This window comes from Paramisgurnus dabryanus, chromosome 22 (genome assembly GCF_030506205.2).
Source record: "Paramisgurnus dabryanus chromosome 22, PD_genome_1.1, whole genome shotgun sequence".
NCBI lineage: Eukaryota > Metazoa > Chordata > Actinopteri > Cypriniformes > Cobitidae > Paramisgurnus > Paramisgurnus dabryanus.
This window is the reverse complement of record NC_133358.1, coordinates 801,560-818,307: the sequence shown is the minus strand read 5'-3', so window position 1 is coordinate 818,307 and position 16,748 is coordinate 801,560. Positions and strand designations below refer to the sequence as shown.

Below are 16,748 nucleotides of genomic sequence, written 5' to 3'. Positions count from 1 at the left end.
AATTAAAAAAAGGTTACAAAAATGTGTTTAGTACTGCCCTGAATAAAACAGATATAGTCCATAAAACAATACAGTGACACAGGGATGACATAATTTAGAAAAAGGAGGTCAAAAAAACCCGCAAGCGAGTTAGCATTTTAGCACTGTTTCTATGGTCCCGAACTTAATGGTTTTTAATGGTTTTAGCACACCTGGAGTCTCGTTAAGATAAAATGTTTTGAGGTGTGGACTACAGCTACTTTCACTTATAAAAACCCCTCAACTTTTGGAGTTTACTCTGAACAAGAACACCACGCTAATGTGAGCCAGGATAAGCTTTCAGAGTAGCTACGATCAAGAATTGTTGCTTTACATAAAGCTGGAAAGGGTTACAAAGTTATTTCAAACACTTTAGAAATTAACCAAGCTACAGTTAGGCAAACAATCTACAAATGGAAATACTTTGGGACTGTTGCTACTCTATCAAGAAGTGGGCACCCAATCAAAATGACACCAAGAGCACAACAAAGACTCATCAGTGAGGTAAAGAAACAACCCTGAATGACAGCCAAAGTTTTGAAGGCATCATTGGCACTTGCTAACATCTCTGTTCATGAGTCTACATTACATAAAACACTGAACAAGCAGGTTATCCACAGCAGGACACCACAAAGGAAGCCACTGCTTACTAAAAAGGACATTGCTGCACGCCTGAAGTGCAAGAAAAGAGCGCATTGACAATACACAGCGATAATGGCAAATTTTTTGTGCACTGATGAAACGAAGATTAAACTATTTGGAAAAAACACAGAAAGGGCACGGCATATCATCATGAAAACATCATGCCAACTGTCAAGTATGGTGGAGGTAACATCATGATTTGGGCCTGCTTTGCTGCATCAGGGTCTGACCAGCTTGCAATCATTGAGGGGAAGATGAATTTCCAAGTATAGCAAACAAATTTTTCAGGATGGCAGAATGGCTTAAAAAATCCGCCTTTTGGAGTTTCCAAGTCAGAGCCCAGACCTCAACCCAATAGAGATGCTATGGATTGACTTGAAGAGGGCCATACACATGAAACATCCAAAGAATATGACAGAGCTAAAGCAGTTCTACCAGGAAGAATGGGCTAAAATTCCTTCTCAATAAAGTTCAAGTCTGATCTACAGCTACAGGAAGCGCCTGGTTGAGGTTACTGCTGCCAAGGGGGAAGTGGTTACCAGTTCTTGTTATATTTTTTATGTTCTCTTTATCCCTTACTTTCAGTCTTGTCCCTTTATAAGCCGTGTTGTGTTATACTCACTAGAGAATCACCAATACCACTTTTTCAATTACAAAGCCGATATTGAAACAAGAATTATCCGATACCGATCTGATACTAACATATTTTTCTTGAACAATTTAAAATTGCACACACACACACACACACACACACGCACACGCACACACACACACACACACGCACACACACACATTCTGGTTTTCATGTTTTGTGGGGACATTCCATAGACGTAATGTATTTTATACCACACAAACTGTATATTCTATTCCCCTTACCTACCCCAATCCCTAACCCCAACCATCACACAAAACTTTCTGATACTTCACATTCTCAATAAACATCATTCTGTTTGATTTATAAGCTTGTTTCCTCATGGGGACATCAAAATGTCCCCACAAGGTCACAAAAACACTGGTATTCCTATCTTTATGGGGACAATTGGTCCACACAACGTGATAATTACCAGGTACACACATACACACACACACACACACACACACACACATTAAAGGTGCTCTAAAGGCGGGCGTACACGGTGCGATTTTTGCTGTCGTAGGGGCTCGCATGCGATTTTTTTTCCTCGGGAGCAAATCGTTCATGCTCGTATGGTCGCGGCTCGCACCGTGTGAGAGGAATTACGAGCCGAGCCGAGCAGGTTACGAGCACCTTACGACCTCCCGATAATTTTTAAACATGTCAAAAAAGTTCGGGAGCTGTCGGTATAAATTCGTAGTGTTGGTGCGGGTGTACGAGACGATCTGGCAAAGCACTTGAAGTTGACCAATCAGAATGTACAAAACGCAGAAGAAGAAAGACAAATGTAGCACTGCTACCTCAAATATTGATGACTACTCTATAGCTGGCTATGTTTCGCGCACATACACACTCCGGTGACCGGACATCATGACAAATATGTACAGGTCCTTTCAGTGACGACCTCTTGATCAGCTTATTTGCCTGAAAAAAACCTGTCATATGTGTTTTTGTGATGTCGGGTCACAGCTTTGGATGTGTGTGGAAACAGGAGAGAGTGTAGTTGTTTTAGGCTATACCGCTGTTCTGATAAGTGCTACCACAATGCATTAAACGAGGCTTTTTGATATTAAAACTTTTTTGTTTTACTTGTTGATTTTTCTTTACTTGTTAATATGTTTTATCATTATTTACAATGTAAACATAAAATAAGCCAACTAAATTATGTAATAAATACATTTACATACTCCGTGCAGAGACCACTGGTTTAAATACAGGATGTACAAAGAATGTCGCAATTTTTGTGTAATCCAAGCTGTGCCAAAGTCGCTGTAGTACAGTTTCATAAATGATTGGATATTAAAAGGGCTGTCGCGACAGAAAAAAGCAACGGAATGTCCATGTTTAATAGGCTATAAGATATGCATTTATTGAGAGAGTAAACATGATGATCATATGCGGAGACGATGTTTCCCATCTTATTATGGAGCTTCTGCTTTAACAACTGAGCTTGTTCGGTATTTTTACCTACATATATATTCTTTTACATATTTTCGACCAAAGGAACAAAAGATATAGCCCAGTGTAAGTTATATGGTAGCCTTAGCTTGTTTTGAAATGATGAGAACATTTAAATGACTAAAAATGTAGGCTATCTCTGAAACTTTATTTAAATAATGATTAATTTGTTTTCATACTATATTTGTATTGCTATGTATTAATTTACATATAGGCCTACTGTGAAAATGCCCTATATTAATATGCAATGCCTTCTGTATGGCATTTATTTTGTGCAGTTACAGGAGCATAAATGCTGCGGTCTCACTTTTACTTCAAGACACCGCATTGACCGAACATTTGCACATAACAAGCCTAGACAATGTGCTTTATATTAAATTAAATTATTTTCGTTTTACAAATTAATATTTGGCTATAGATGTGTTGTCTTAATAATTGAATTATTAAGGGAAAGACGTGTAACGTTAGCTTGCGTTTTACCTCATTGCTCCTCATTCTGCATTTACAAATAAATAAATAGGCCCACTGAATGTGTTTTTTGAACGGTCATATTTATAAAAAAGCAACAATATATGTAGCATTAATAATAGAAATATAGATATTTACTTGGCACTACAAACATGATGTTTTAAGACGGTAAAACCGCATATGCGCTAGCACGAACAATCACTGCCAGAGAAATTCCTTCACCGCCACAGCACTAGACCTATATTGCAATTTCGGAATGCATAAATAGAAATACAAAAGAACAGAAATTCCAGGCTGTTTTATATACTAAGCCAATATCTTAACCCTATTCTTTTTGTTTTATTTTTTTGTACATTCTGCCACAACGAAAGGAACCCCCTTTCATCCTCACAGGTGTGAAAATGCTTACGTCAGCATTCGTCAAGTCGTACAGTAAAATCTTGTCGTGTGTGACTGCGTCCGAATTATTTTCGTATAAACTATTTTCGTATTTTCGTGTCGTGTGCGAGAGCTCACGACGTTCCGACCGTCAGAATTCGCACCGTGTACGCCCAGCTTAAGCGAATTGAAGCGTTTTAGACCATAAAACATTTTTTGTTACATATCGGAAACATCTCCTCACTATCTGCTTGCTGCCTGTCCGCTGATCAAACTGTAAAAAAACGCGATCTCTGTAGACAGCCCAGGCTTCACAAACGGCAATATCAACAAATGGCCAAACCTAGCAGCACAAAACAAAACAAAGTATTCCAGCCATTAAACGACAAAAAGGATTTGGGGGTGGGGGTTGGGCGCGTTCATGAAAGCACGGAAGGGAGGGGGAGGGGGAGGAGTTAGCTACGCTCTGTCTGTTTGAAAACAGTTCAAACATCAACAGGAAGTGACGTCGCACATTATTCGCTTAGAGTGCCTTTAAAGAGTTAAACAGTAAAGCAGAATCAAACGTCTTACCCCGAAACCCGGTTGGCAAACTCAATGATGTCATCTTTGGTCCTTGGGCCCTTATAATTATAGGCGAGCTCCCCCTTCAGCCTGAGAAAGTGAGAGTGCAAAATATCATACTGAAAGAGATATAAAAGAGATTAAGAAGCTATAAGAGGTTAAAGTTTGTAGTTAAGACCTCAACTGATGTCACAACCATTACTGAAAAATCCCAATGACATCAAAAGATAAAAGTAACCATCTCTGAAAAGAATATACAAAAATGGAAATTGTACATTTGCTTGTGTCCACCAACATAAGCTTTATATGCATTACCACACTATTTTTACATCAGTGTACATACGAGTCTGAATAAATCATGATCTCAAAGGCAGACCAATATTCCGCAAGCAATCCCCAAATGTGCATATCGCAATATGTATATACTACCCACCCTTACATGAATGATGAAATAATCCCCAGAACATTGCTTCATTTGCAGTTTAACAGCTGTATATTGAAACACCCTAAAAGTTTTTGCTACGGTTACTGGAGTACACAAGCACATTTTATTTGTCTCTAAAGAGCATGAAGTCCACTGATAATTCATGTATGACACAATGATTGCTCTATGTATGAGTCTTAACCAGTCCATGACAAACAAGACAGACATAAATAGATCTTTTGTTTGCTCAAATATCTATTTACAAAACATAGGTTTTACTGCAAAATGTCAAATCGAGCTCTAAATTAATTTGCTGTAGGTAACCACTATATCAAAATAAAACATATAAATACACGTCCCTCATTAGGCAGGAAATTACCCCTGAGGTGGTTTACAACAACAACTACCTCCCCTGATGCTACTGTATAGCCCAGCATCAAAAATTAAACCCCAAATGAACAGAGGAGCTTTACTCCATCTTCATACTAAGGTTTTGTCTCATCCACAAAATTAATGATGTGAGCCGCCATGACCAAATATCTATTTACAGACCGTCTTTACAAACTTTGGTTACAAAGTGCACTGTAACACAAAAAAACCCTATAGGGCTCGCAAAATTTCAAAATCTCTGGTATCCCTTTGCGCAGGCACTCTGCAGTTTTTTGTAGCTCGAAATGAATGTAAGCAGCGTGAATAAAAAAAGGACATTATTTTTAATGTAGAATTTTGAGACTAAACACAAAATAATATCACAACACAAATAATAGTCATTTAAAATAATCAAATTACAATCATCAAAAATGTCTAAAACTTCAGATTCTGAATTATCAACTGAAGTCACAGATAAGAAAATACCACTTGATGTTAAGAGCATAGCACATGGTTCCTTAATTAGTTTGTCGACCACAAGTCAAATTTTACCAACAATACATAGCCAAGGGCCACTGATCACAATGTTTGCTCTGCTATTCTTCTTGTTGTTTTTGCCAACTGTTCCTTGCTCTTCTCCGCACTGAATCTACTCACAATCTAATAGTGGTCACAAAACTTACAGTTTGGATTATATAATGTTTTTTCCAGTCGTGGGTTATATCATTTTTATATCAGAAAAATAGGGGCTACTGTCAATTTAAGAGAAAGTTCTGCACGGAGCCACATGGCCTAACGTCACAAATCTGAATTATGTTCACTTCAAGATATAAATAATTGTTTTACTAGAACACATGCCAAGCTTGTTTTGTGTGTATCTGTCCGGTAAAGACATTAGAGAGAGAGAGAGAGAGAATGTGTGCGTGTTGTCGGAAATAAAACTCTCTGTATGCAAGTTTCTTAATGTGTGCTTCTGTATATAACTTGCAAAAAACTCTTATGCAACTTTTGGCACATTTAAGCTTGCTGTGAGATTTCATTTGCTACTTGAGGATAGTAATGACTGACAGGATGACGTTGGAGGAATTTGTGGGCAACAGATTCAAACCATCATTGACAAATCAGTAATGCGTTCTCCCTGTACAGTTTTAGAAATTGTGAATACAAAATGAAACTAAAATGTGAGCAAGCATTCAAACACAATTTTGATACACAATGGATGAATTGCATACAACATAATTACCCAAACAAATATTTAAGAGAATGCAAAAGCATTCAAATATATTTTTCCACCCTAAGATAGCCCGACGAGCAGGGCAGAGATAGATTTTGGTTGCCCCACTACAAGTCATAATAGCCCTGGGACATCAGGATAGTTATTTTGCAAGCCCTGCTATAACACATAACAGTGAGTATTTAAAATGGTTTGTCAAAAAAAAAAAACAAGCATAGAAAAGCACATCATTAATATATTTGATTATGTGTAGGACATTAACTGAACTGCTGACATGTGTTGTTTATGTTACTTTGATTTCATCATCCATTACACACACACACACTTAGCTCATGTCAGAGGGACAGGGATGCACAATAGGTAACATAATAAAGAAAGACTTACAGTTTTATTGTGGGGTATCCTCGCACACCAAACTCCGAGGCTACACCTGTGTGATACAAGAATTTAGCAACCAATGTTAAATAAAATGGCAATAATAAACATTTAAAATTCTAAGGAATATATCTTTGGCAATAAATAAATAAGCAGACATCTCAACGCTGAAAGTCAAGCACCGTTGCTCGCGACCAAAAACGTTGTATTAGATGACTTCAAATACCACTTTTCCATTGCATAGTACCACCCAGCACGTATCAACTCTGATTACTTTGGGGGGTTTTCCACTGGGTACATTACATAGTACCCGATACTTTTTTCACTGTCACATCGGTTGAGGTTCCAAGCAAACTAAGCTGATATTAAAACATGATGTGAAAACACTGTAGATCACTGATTGGTCTAAGAGAATCGTCACTATAAGCATCATCTTTAAATGAAAGATTAGCTTTATCTTTTTAAATGTGCTGTCTCAAGCAAAACTGTTGTCATCTATGATTTGTTGCAAGTTCCCAAACTCCCTTTTACTGTAGCTGTGAAAAACATCCACAGGCTGAGAATCAGGAATACCATACCACTGTTTTCCACAGGCTTACACATCCGCCCCTCACACGTCCGCATGTATTCACAGCATTTTTCCAACTTATATAAGGCTCAGCGGAGGGCGTGGAGTGATGCCACAAGTGTTTATATAGAAACTGTTATGTGAGACAGATATATTGATAAACACAATGTGCAAAAATCTACTTGTGGCGGTTAATTTTGTGGCAGACTGGCACAAATGAATGAATGAATGGAAAACACTGCATTCCTTTAATGCTGTCAGGGTAACACACACGATGGAGGTTGATGTGGATAAAACAACAAGTCAGTTTATTAAACAAAAAACAGATGCAGGTATGAATGATTGATATAGTAAACATATGAAGACTTGCAGGTTGCTGTATATTAACTTTGCCACTCTCTTAACAGTCACTAATATGATAGTAAACACTTTCCTGAACATGCCAGATGTATCCAATGGGACAGAGGACACAGACGAGAAGCCTGGCGGAATAATGGAGACTGACGATTCCATGACAGATGCTCTGTTGCTCCCACTTTTTCTAAGATGTCACAGCAGTAGGCAGCGCAAATATAATGACACGCCTATAGTGCCACCCACTCTGAAGCGGTACTCTACTTCAATGAAAAACAAACCGAGCACAAGTAAGGGGAGACGAGTCGAGCTGCATGGTACAGATCCATACAATGGAAAAGAGGCTAAACTGAACTGTATCACAACCTGTCTCTAAAACATTAAAGGGCACTTTCCCAGACAGAGCTTATCCTAGTCACAGATTAAAATTAATGTTCGAGCTGCCTTAATTTAAGAAAAACTTGCACTGACAATCTTAACATTTATCAGTGCTATTGTTTTGTTTCAAGATACACACCAGTATTGTTTTTATAAAGTATGTTCGCATCTCTATCGCAGTATCTGAAGTGCACTTTGTCATGCACCTGAAAGGGCACCTATTTCATTGTTAAAAAACTTTATTTTCTGTATTTGGTATTATACAATGTGTTAAGGTGGTTTATGGTTCAAAAAACACATTATTTTTAACATACTGTAAATTTGTGTAGCTCCAGATTCCCTGTCTTCTTGAAACACAATGATTTTGTACAAAACTCATCGATCTGAAAAGTGCTGTACATTGTGATTGGCCTGAATACCTCTGACATCAGTCAGAAATGTTTAAAAGTTGTTTAAAAGATTCGCTCACAATGCAATGCTAACAGGAGTTAATTAACACGCTGAGGAATTATGATAATATCTGTCTTGTCCACGTCAACAGGGCCAGGAAATAAAGTGTTGCCTACATTCTGTGTGTTTGTTTACTTGGGAGATGAAAACTCGTGTCATTGTTTACTTTGGGCTATGTACCTTTTGCATTTTGTTAACATGTTATACAAACCTTTATTTGTTCTCTTTTTATCACCTCTCAAATATGTGTAGGTTTCTTCAAAAATACTACATTTTGAGCAAACAGCTGACATAATTATACTTTTGTGAATTTCACCTAAACAGTAAGAATGTATTAAATAGATGATTTAACAAATATGTAAATTGAAGGGAGTCATCTAACTCTAATTTATCTGAAGGATTTTGTGAGATTCTGTTTAACTTGTAGAACCTTAATCTGGATTTTCAACACAAGGAAGACACAGTGGTAATAAAATGCATATTAATTAACAAAAAATTATCAAGAATAACTAAAAACCCTACAAATTATACTAAAGAATAGAAAGGATAAAAACTAAGGTGCAAAGAATAGAGAATAGAAGTGACTGAGTTGAATTTATGGCAGAATGTTTTTGGTTTCTAATAAAGGTGACAATCTTATTTCTCATAACACAAATAATTAAAGAATTATCTGTTAAACGTTTAAGAATGCTAGCGTCTCTAAACAAGTATGAATTCAATAGGTGATGGTTTTATGTCCATTTTGCTGGTGTAAAGATTTGTTCTTTGGGTAAGCCAATACTTTGCATAGCCATGGTTTCGGATGAGGGTTAAGGATGATAAGGAGAAATTTTGTGGACCAATCAAAACAGTCCCTAGCATGCATACAGTATGACATGCGTCCTTAAGCATTGTTTATACTATTTGTTAAAATAGCTGCTTAACAATTAGTTAAGCTCTGGCTATCCGTGTACAGCGATGATCAGCTGTTTCTCAATCTTGGGTTGATACAGAATATTACGATGTTTAAATGATACTACGTTTGTAGGTAAATGGTGAAGTTGATTGGTTGGTTCTTGTCACATGGCTTTCTGAAAAGTTCAAATATAAACTCGCTGTGGCACCGGCAAGCCTGAAAAAAGAGCGTGTCGTATTGCATGCACATCGCAACAGTGTGACTTTATATTTGAACCATTTGCTGAGCCCTTTTCACAGATTACAGAAAATACACGGAAATACAGGATCGTTTGATTTTGGTTCATTTACACTGCCAAAATTTTACGGAATCTATGCATGAATCACACAAATGCCGTAAAGATCCTGTTCTGTAAATGTTAGTAGGTCCCCTTTACGAGAGTGATAACAGAAACAATTGCGGGATTTGTTTGCGTACACACAGAAGGCAAACTGGTAATTTTTTGACACAGTACATACAGTGATTTGCACTCCTTGCACAAGTTCTTTGATTACTGTTTTTAGAGTATTTATTTCATGATATTAGATAACTGATATCAAATCTAAACCCCTTGACTTTTGCAATGATAAACATTACATATACATTACATACAATGACATAAAGTATATTTAGTAAGTAAATAACAATATATTTAGTAAGTGTAATCTGGTTTGGGATAATAGAATGCATAGAAAATGTGATGTTTGTAAAGTAAAATAATATTACCTGAATAGGCAGTGGCATCCATTTTGCCCACTCGGACTGGAGACCCAGAACGTGTTAGCTCAGCTCCTACCTCCTGCCACACCGGCTCCAGTTTCTTGCAATAACCGCACCATGGTGCATAAAACTACAACACATCACAGAAACTTTAGATGGTCTGCGATTCAAACAAACATTCACACTAACTCTAACAAACTGTCTAACAAATCTATGATGATTAACGTTAGATTAACATTCCCTTCTATCTATCCCCATTCACTGTGTGCATGGTTGTACAAAAGGACACTTACATCCACCAGCCAAATGTTTTCCATTCTCTTGTCTTTAAACCTAAAATAAAGAGAGAGAAAACACACAGTATATTGAATTTGCATTAGCTAAAAGAACCAGCAGTTCCTGTAAAGTAGCAAAAAGTGTTTAAAACCAGGAGTTTGATCTTGCTCGTTTTAGTGTAGGACAAGAAGTATAACTCAACAACAAGAAGTCACACTGACGCGAAGAAGAATGCCTCCAAGGTCAACATCAGTAGTCTGGTGCTATAACTTTATATGTGTAAAGAACTAAAAGATTTGTATGTGTAAAGTGTACATGAGTCTGTTTCTGTACAAAATGCTTTTAGTATTTTTACAGGGATTTTAGATACAGTTTTATAAGTAAGCAATAAGGTACGAGAGGCTGTGCTGTATCGTGAATAAGTAACGGCTGAAGGGCGTTGTTAGGCAAGACGCGAAGCGGATTAATTATTGATTACAACATTTGAACACTGAATTTAATCAAGTACCTTACTGCTTTTATAAAACTGTTACCACACAACTTTCATGAAGTTAAATCAATAAAAAGCATTCCTTCCGCTAGAAAAAATAGTCCCTGACCATGAACAAAAATGTGTTCCAATGTGTAATATGCATGAAAGCTCAAATAAAAACAACAAACCGATATGTGTGGTTGCTAAGGGCGCAGTGATAAACAGAACTGTTGGGTGAAGCGGTCATAGCAGTGTTTTATCGTGAATAAAGCACACCTATTGACCAATCAGAAAAACAAAACAAAAGCGCACTTAAGCCTGTTTCATTAACCCATTCATGACACTGTTGTGATGTTGAGAGAGGTATGAGATAAAAAATAAAGCACTTTAATTGTAATTATTTTAGCGTGTGTGATTTATGCGTGTGCAGGTCGGGTAACGGGCCAAATATTAATCGGTCTGGGCGGGTGCAGATTTAATTTTGATATTATCACCGGTGACAGGTCGGGTCTGGTGCTGATCTTTGCAGGTACGGGCAGGAGCGGGTCTCCAAAAATGGACCCGTGCAGGACTCTGGCATGAAGGAATTAAGAAAATGGGGGCACCCTAGTGGTTTGGGGCCCTAAACAGCTTGTGCACTATACGTATAGGGAGGATTGGCTTTGATTCGAGTCAAACGGTTGTGGAAGAACACCGTCTCTGTATAACCTTACCTCGGAGGCTCTGAACATAACATTAGGAATGCGTGGTTTAAGTTTGTTTATAAAGAAGTTCCAGCTCGCGTGGGGAGTGTTTGTTTGCTTTGTGTACCACGGATTCATTTGTAAAGAAGTCGAGGCTGGATTTGCAGAGAGACTGTGATTAAAAGCACCACTACTATTGGATCTGAAAGGAATGGAAAAGTAGTATACACAGTAAGTAAAACATTTTACAAAGTTACTTCATTTCACTATTGCTTTGTTAGAAGAGATCGCTTGATATGTCCTGTTGTTACATCCGTGTCTAAACACGTATGTTTGACTGTTTTACTTTACTTAAAACATTAAACAATTAATAAAAGTACAACACTTAAAAATATGACTTTAATTTAACGGTAGAAATATACAAAGTTATTGATAAGGAAGGACTTATCAGCCGAAATTTAGATTGTGATGCCCGCTTACTGTGTTGTATACGGTAATTTAGGCAAGTTGCGTTTGAATGGTCCAACACTCAACAAAGCTTTTTTATCATATAACTGTGGTATGTAACGTTACGTGTATCTAAGAGCAACCTCACAAGCACAATAGAAATATACAAAGTTATTGATAAGGACCTATCAGCCGCAGTTTAGATTCTGATGCGCGCTTACTTTGTTGTATACGGTAATTTAGTCACGTCGAGTTTAAAGTTTTGTTTATACTTTACTAAACGTATTGTCATTCTTTAGCACCCAGAATCTTTTGTGGCTCAAACATATATGTGTTCGGCTGCTATTTTTACACATTAATGTTTTTAAAACAATAGCCCACATGTAATGACGGGTAATGAAGCTGTCCAATCATAGCAGTGGGTGTTTACGTCCAGGTCTTCAGTGCGGCCCACCCCTTCAAACGAAGCATTTCTCCAAACAGCATCAGAACCATGTAAAAAATAGCCTACTAAGTGCTTTTGATGTTTTTCAATGTAAAAACCATGCAAACATCATAAGTAGACCTCAGACAACAGTATAAAACAATAAAATCGACAAATTAATTGCCACTTTAAAACAAATGCCTGCAGAGGGTGATTGTCATTTTACTTTTATTTTTGAGATCACAGACTTACTTTTGGTCAAACAATGTTTAAAATCCACTTGATGTTTAATATTTGGCCACTTCTTTACAACAAAAAAGATATAGGCCACTGTAATTCCCTGTTCAAAAACATGGATGGAGATATTAAATCATGTAAACTCAAAACGAGGGTTTATACTACTGGAGATGTTCCATGTGTTAATGATCAGAAGTCAAACACAACGCGTCTTAGACTTTATATGAGTTATCAAACAAACATTATTGGAAACCCAAACAAAAACATGTGTGCAGTAAAAGACAGATTAATATAATGCAGAAATGTTTTGACACAAATGCAACTTTATGCTGATATCGCAATTTACACCAGCTCCTAAAAGGCTTCAATCTTTGCCTGTTTATTCTATCCAAGCCGAGGGTCAACCTTCCAATCTCTCTGATGAAGCCAATACAGTAGTGATTTAAACAGCAATTTATCGACTGGCCACTAGAGGCTGGCCCCAAAAGGTAGTCAATTCAGATAGACTTCATTCACACTGCAAGCATTAATGCTCAATTCTCATTTTTTTGCTCAGGTCCATTTATTTGTTTGACTTTTCACGTTACGTGGCTAAAATCAGACAGCTGTGTAAACTGTTCGTGGTCCTGAACTGCATCGCATGCGCAAAAGAACAATAATATGTCCCATGCAGCACGTGGTAATACGGAAATGAACGTGCAGAGTACTGAGCGGGTGTGGTGGACGTCATACGGAGCTGCGCAGACCGGGCAGTCGATTTTGATGGAGGTGTGAAAGTAGTCTTAGACCTCCAAGTTAAAATGCCCAACTTTACAGCAGACATAAACGTGTTTACAGCCTGTTACAAAAAGTGGTTTTAGTCTATATAGCTTATTTTGCCCTTCATGACAGCTGTGAGGGGTGTGAATATTTTTTATACCTCGTCTGTTTAAATTATATTAAGCCTTACCGTGGGTTCACACCAGCTGCGTTTGAGGCATCAAATTTGCGTGTACCGTGCCTAGTTTGCCGCTTGAACAGTTTGAGTTTACTCGCTTCATTCGCTCGTGAAATTCTAGTCATCGAGACATTCACGCCGAAATTTGCGTCATGGGAGAGACTTCTGCGACTCCGCTCACTTCCTGTAACCACGTCACTACTAAAGCAAGCTCCCGATTGGTCAACGTAAATTTTGCAACTTCCGCTTTTGCTGTGGCAACGCTCAATACCGCGGCTGGTGGGAACGCAGCATTAAAGTTCTCCATAATAAGGGACTGCCACCAATGTCACTACCGTTGAGCTAGGTGGGCGTGGTTTCAGCAACCAACCACTTCAGCTTCACCCACCTCTTTACCCGTTTTCGGTATTCGCAAATGATGCGCGGTGACGTGATGTCAAGATGGTGACAACAAGCCCCGCCAACTACTGGCTTCAAAAAAGCTCTCTTTACAAACCCTGTGGGTGACATCACAGACACTACATACATATTTTTTACAGTCTATGATTGAAACAGACAGTTTGTCCAAGCAAAGCACCATTTATTTTTAAGTCCTTTATCAATTAATTTATCTTCCCCAGGCTTTATAATCTTACTCTCCATCCTGCCAACTACATTTACATTCTACGTAACGTCTTCACGTCAATTGATATTTGGTGCAGCTTGTGAACAAAATCGTACCTTGTTGTACAAAACACAAAGTCCAGTGCATACTCTTTAGCCCTTTTCACACAGAAATTCCGTAAAATACACGTAAAATGCATCCTGGATTTTTCCGGAATAGTAAGAGTTTTTGTTCGTTCACACTGCCAAGATTACACGGCATCTGATGGTCCCGGAAAGTCACGTGACATGTTGAAAGTCCCGCCCTCTCTTCTACGCAGCGTCTGAAGTTTGCATATTATTTATTATTTCTCTCTCCAGAAACAACTCGCGTGCATTTTTGTTTATGATAAGACTACAAAGGAGCGCGTGAATGCACAGTTCTAATCTGGTGAATGATCTCATTTTCAGAGTGGATATTTGACAAGCTCCCTGATTTCTGCTTTGATACAGTTTTCAGACATTTCTCATCGTGATTGTTTATATGCATTTAAAACCCGCATTTTGAGGAGCTGAACAATATATCTCGTTGGGATGACATGCGGGTATTTTCGTTTATTATAGCTCAAATGAGCACGTGACGCGATATTCTTTTATGCTGCTGAATGATCTCCGTTTCAACGCAGTAAGTAACGAGCTAACTTACCTCCTGATATCTGCTTCAGTCTAGTATGCTGACATTTCTCGTAGTGAATGTTGTAAATCCCTGATTTTAAAGAGTTGAACCAACTTCATGTTGCCATGACACGCGCGTCCTCACTACTGCACGTGCGTCATTGTTTATGCGTCTCATTTATCATTTCCTGATAACTGCTTCAATCTAGTTTGCAACATTTCTCGTGGTGAATGTTTATATACATGTTATCTCTCGTTGTAAGGAGCTGAACCATAACTTGTGTTGTGATGATGACGCGCGCGTCCTCACTTCGACACGCCCTTTATGGCATTCTTGTTCACACAGAGGGTTACCCGCGTATCTTACTAGGTCCTCTTTCCGGCAACGATCCCAGAAGATTAACGGAACGAGTTTTTGTTCACACAGACGCTTGTCTGGCAATTTTACGGGTATTTTCTGGGACCAGAGGTCTGTGTGAATGAGGTTTTTGTTAACAATGAAGATGCTACCTTTCATATAATGTCTGTCACTATTAGGGATGCAACGAATACAGGATTCGGATTCGGCCGAATACTGGGCTTTTTGACGGGGCTTGCACTACGCTGGTCGACGTCACGCGGCCGTTGATTACACACATCGGGTGCTGACCTGGAGATAAGCTTTGTCTTTCGGTGAGCCTTAGGGGCGGTTCACATTTCGTGGACGCACATGGAAAAACGAGTGTCCTTATGGTAATTGTCAAAATAGTTTTTCCCACTTGTCATCCTGGCATAATGTTGCCTATCCTTTTTTTACAGTTAAAATGACATAAAATGAAAAATACACTGCTGTGGATGTTGTTTACTTCATTAATGTGTTTTACTGTGTTAATGGAATAAGGATGCGAGTAGGATTCAGTATTTTCAGTGTGAACGCAGCTAAACTGCAGTTGTGTTATAGAACTTTTAATGTGAATACAATACTTACACAATTAAACTTCAAAGCCACACAGAATAGTGCATATATGATCTGGGATGCATTTATATAAAATGTGCAGTACTAAGGGTCCTCCAGGACAGGTTTGAGAACTCAAAACTATAACAGAAACCCATTAAAAGATAGCATAACTGAAGGCTACTATTGCAGTTCAGTGTAAGTTTAGTGTTTAGATCAAAACCTTAACCAAAATACTTCCTGAACAGCAAACCTCGATTATAAGCACTGTCATAATGCATTCAGCCTGAATTAAAAAAGCAGCAAACAATTAACTAATGACACACCATTACACCTAAATAAAAACCCATGCACAAAGAGAAACACTTCTCTACAATCATAAATATGCTGCTGTCAGAAGTGATCAAGCTGAAAACCCACGGATAATAATGCATGTGTTTAAAGCATCATTTTTATTCTATCGTATCACAATAAACTAAGAGTCTTTCCAATGACTCTCACATATTTCAAGTATATCGGTCACTTCATAAAAATAAAATAAAATTTTTGAGAGTATCTTACGTATCATCGAGATCGTCCACCAAAGAAAATGCCGTCGGAGTGAAGAGAAGAAACGCTAAACCTACAAACATACACAATCATACACAGATCTGATTATAATATCAATGATGTGTTTTATAAGATATGACGGTTCACGTGATAAATTAAGAGTTAAGTACATCCATAACCCGCTCTCAGAAGCGCCATCTCTTCGCATGAGTCGAGCCTGAACAGGAAACACAAGCAGCAGTCTAGCGCGCATGCGCTTTCCAGTTGCTGCGGTTTCAATCCATTTTTAGTAGAGACATTAGCGCTTTGGTCCGTTTCTGAAATATGTCAACAGCGCCGCCATATTGCTCCGGGCACCCAAAAAATATTCAAGCGAGCAGAAGAGCTGCGAATGAGAGGGGGTTCGGCGAAAAATCGTCAGCATGAAGTGGCTGCCGCTGGCAGTAGAAAGTTGCTGCCAATGGTAGCAGATAGTACCTGACACTAAAACCGGAAACTGGAGAAGGCTGTTAGCGGCAGCAAGACAAATAAATAATTATAATAATTTCTAATACTTAAATAAGT

General features: G+C 38.1%; 1 protein-coding gene across 1 annotated transcript in view; it reads right to left on the bottom strand.

Annotated features, from left to right (window-relative positions):
- The window catches only part of tmx3b (thioredoxin related transmembrane protein 3b), a 49,063-nt gene extending 32,598 nt beyond the window's left edge, over positions 1–16,465 (bottom strand). The window contains exons 1-6 of the mRNA XM_065287957.2: positions 16,355–16,465; positions 16,197–16,257; positions 10,262–10,301; positions 9,975–10,098; positions 6,574–6,619; positions 4,172–4,252 (exon numbers count right to left, since the gene is read on the bottom strand). Coding sequence (XP_065144029.1) covers positions 4,172–4,252; positions 6,574–6,619; positions 9,975–10,098; positions 10,262–10,301; positions 16,197–16,257; positions 16,355–16,382 — 380 coding nt within the window. The 5' untranslated portion in view covers positions 16,383–16,465. The remainder of the gene's footprint in view (positions 1–4,171; positions 4,253–6,573; positions 6,620–9,974; positions 10,099–10,261; positions 10,302–16,196; positions 16,258–16,354) is intronic.
- Positions 16,466–16,748: the final 283 nt, after the last annotated feature.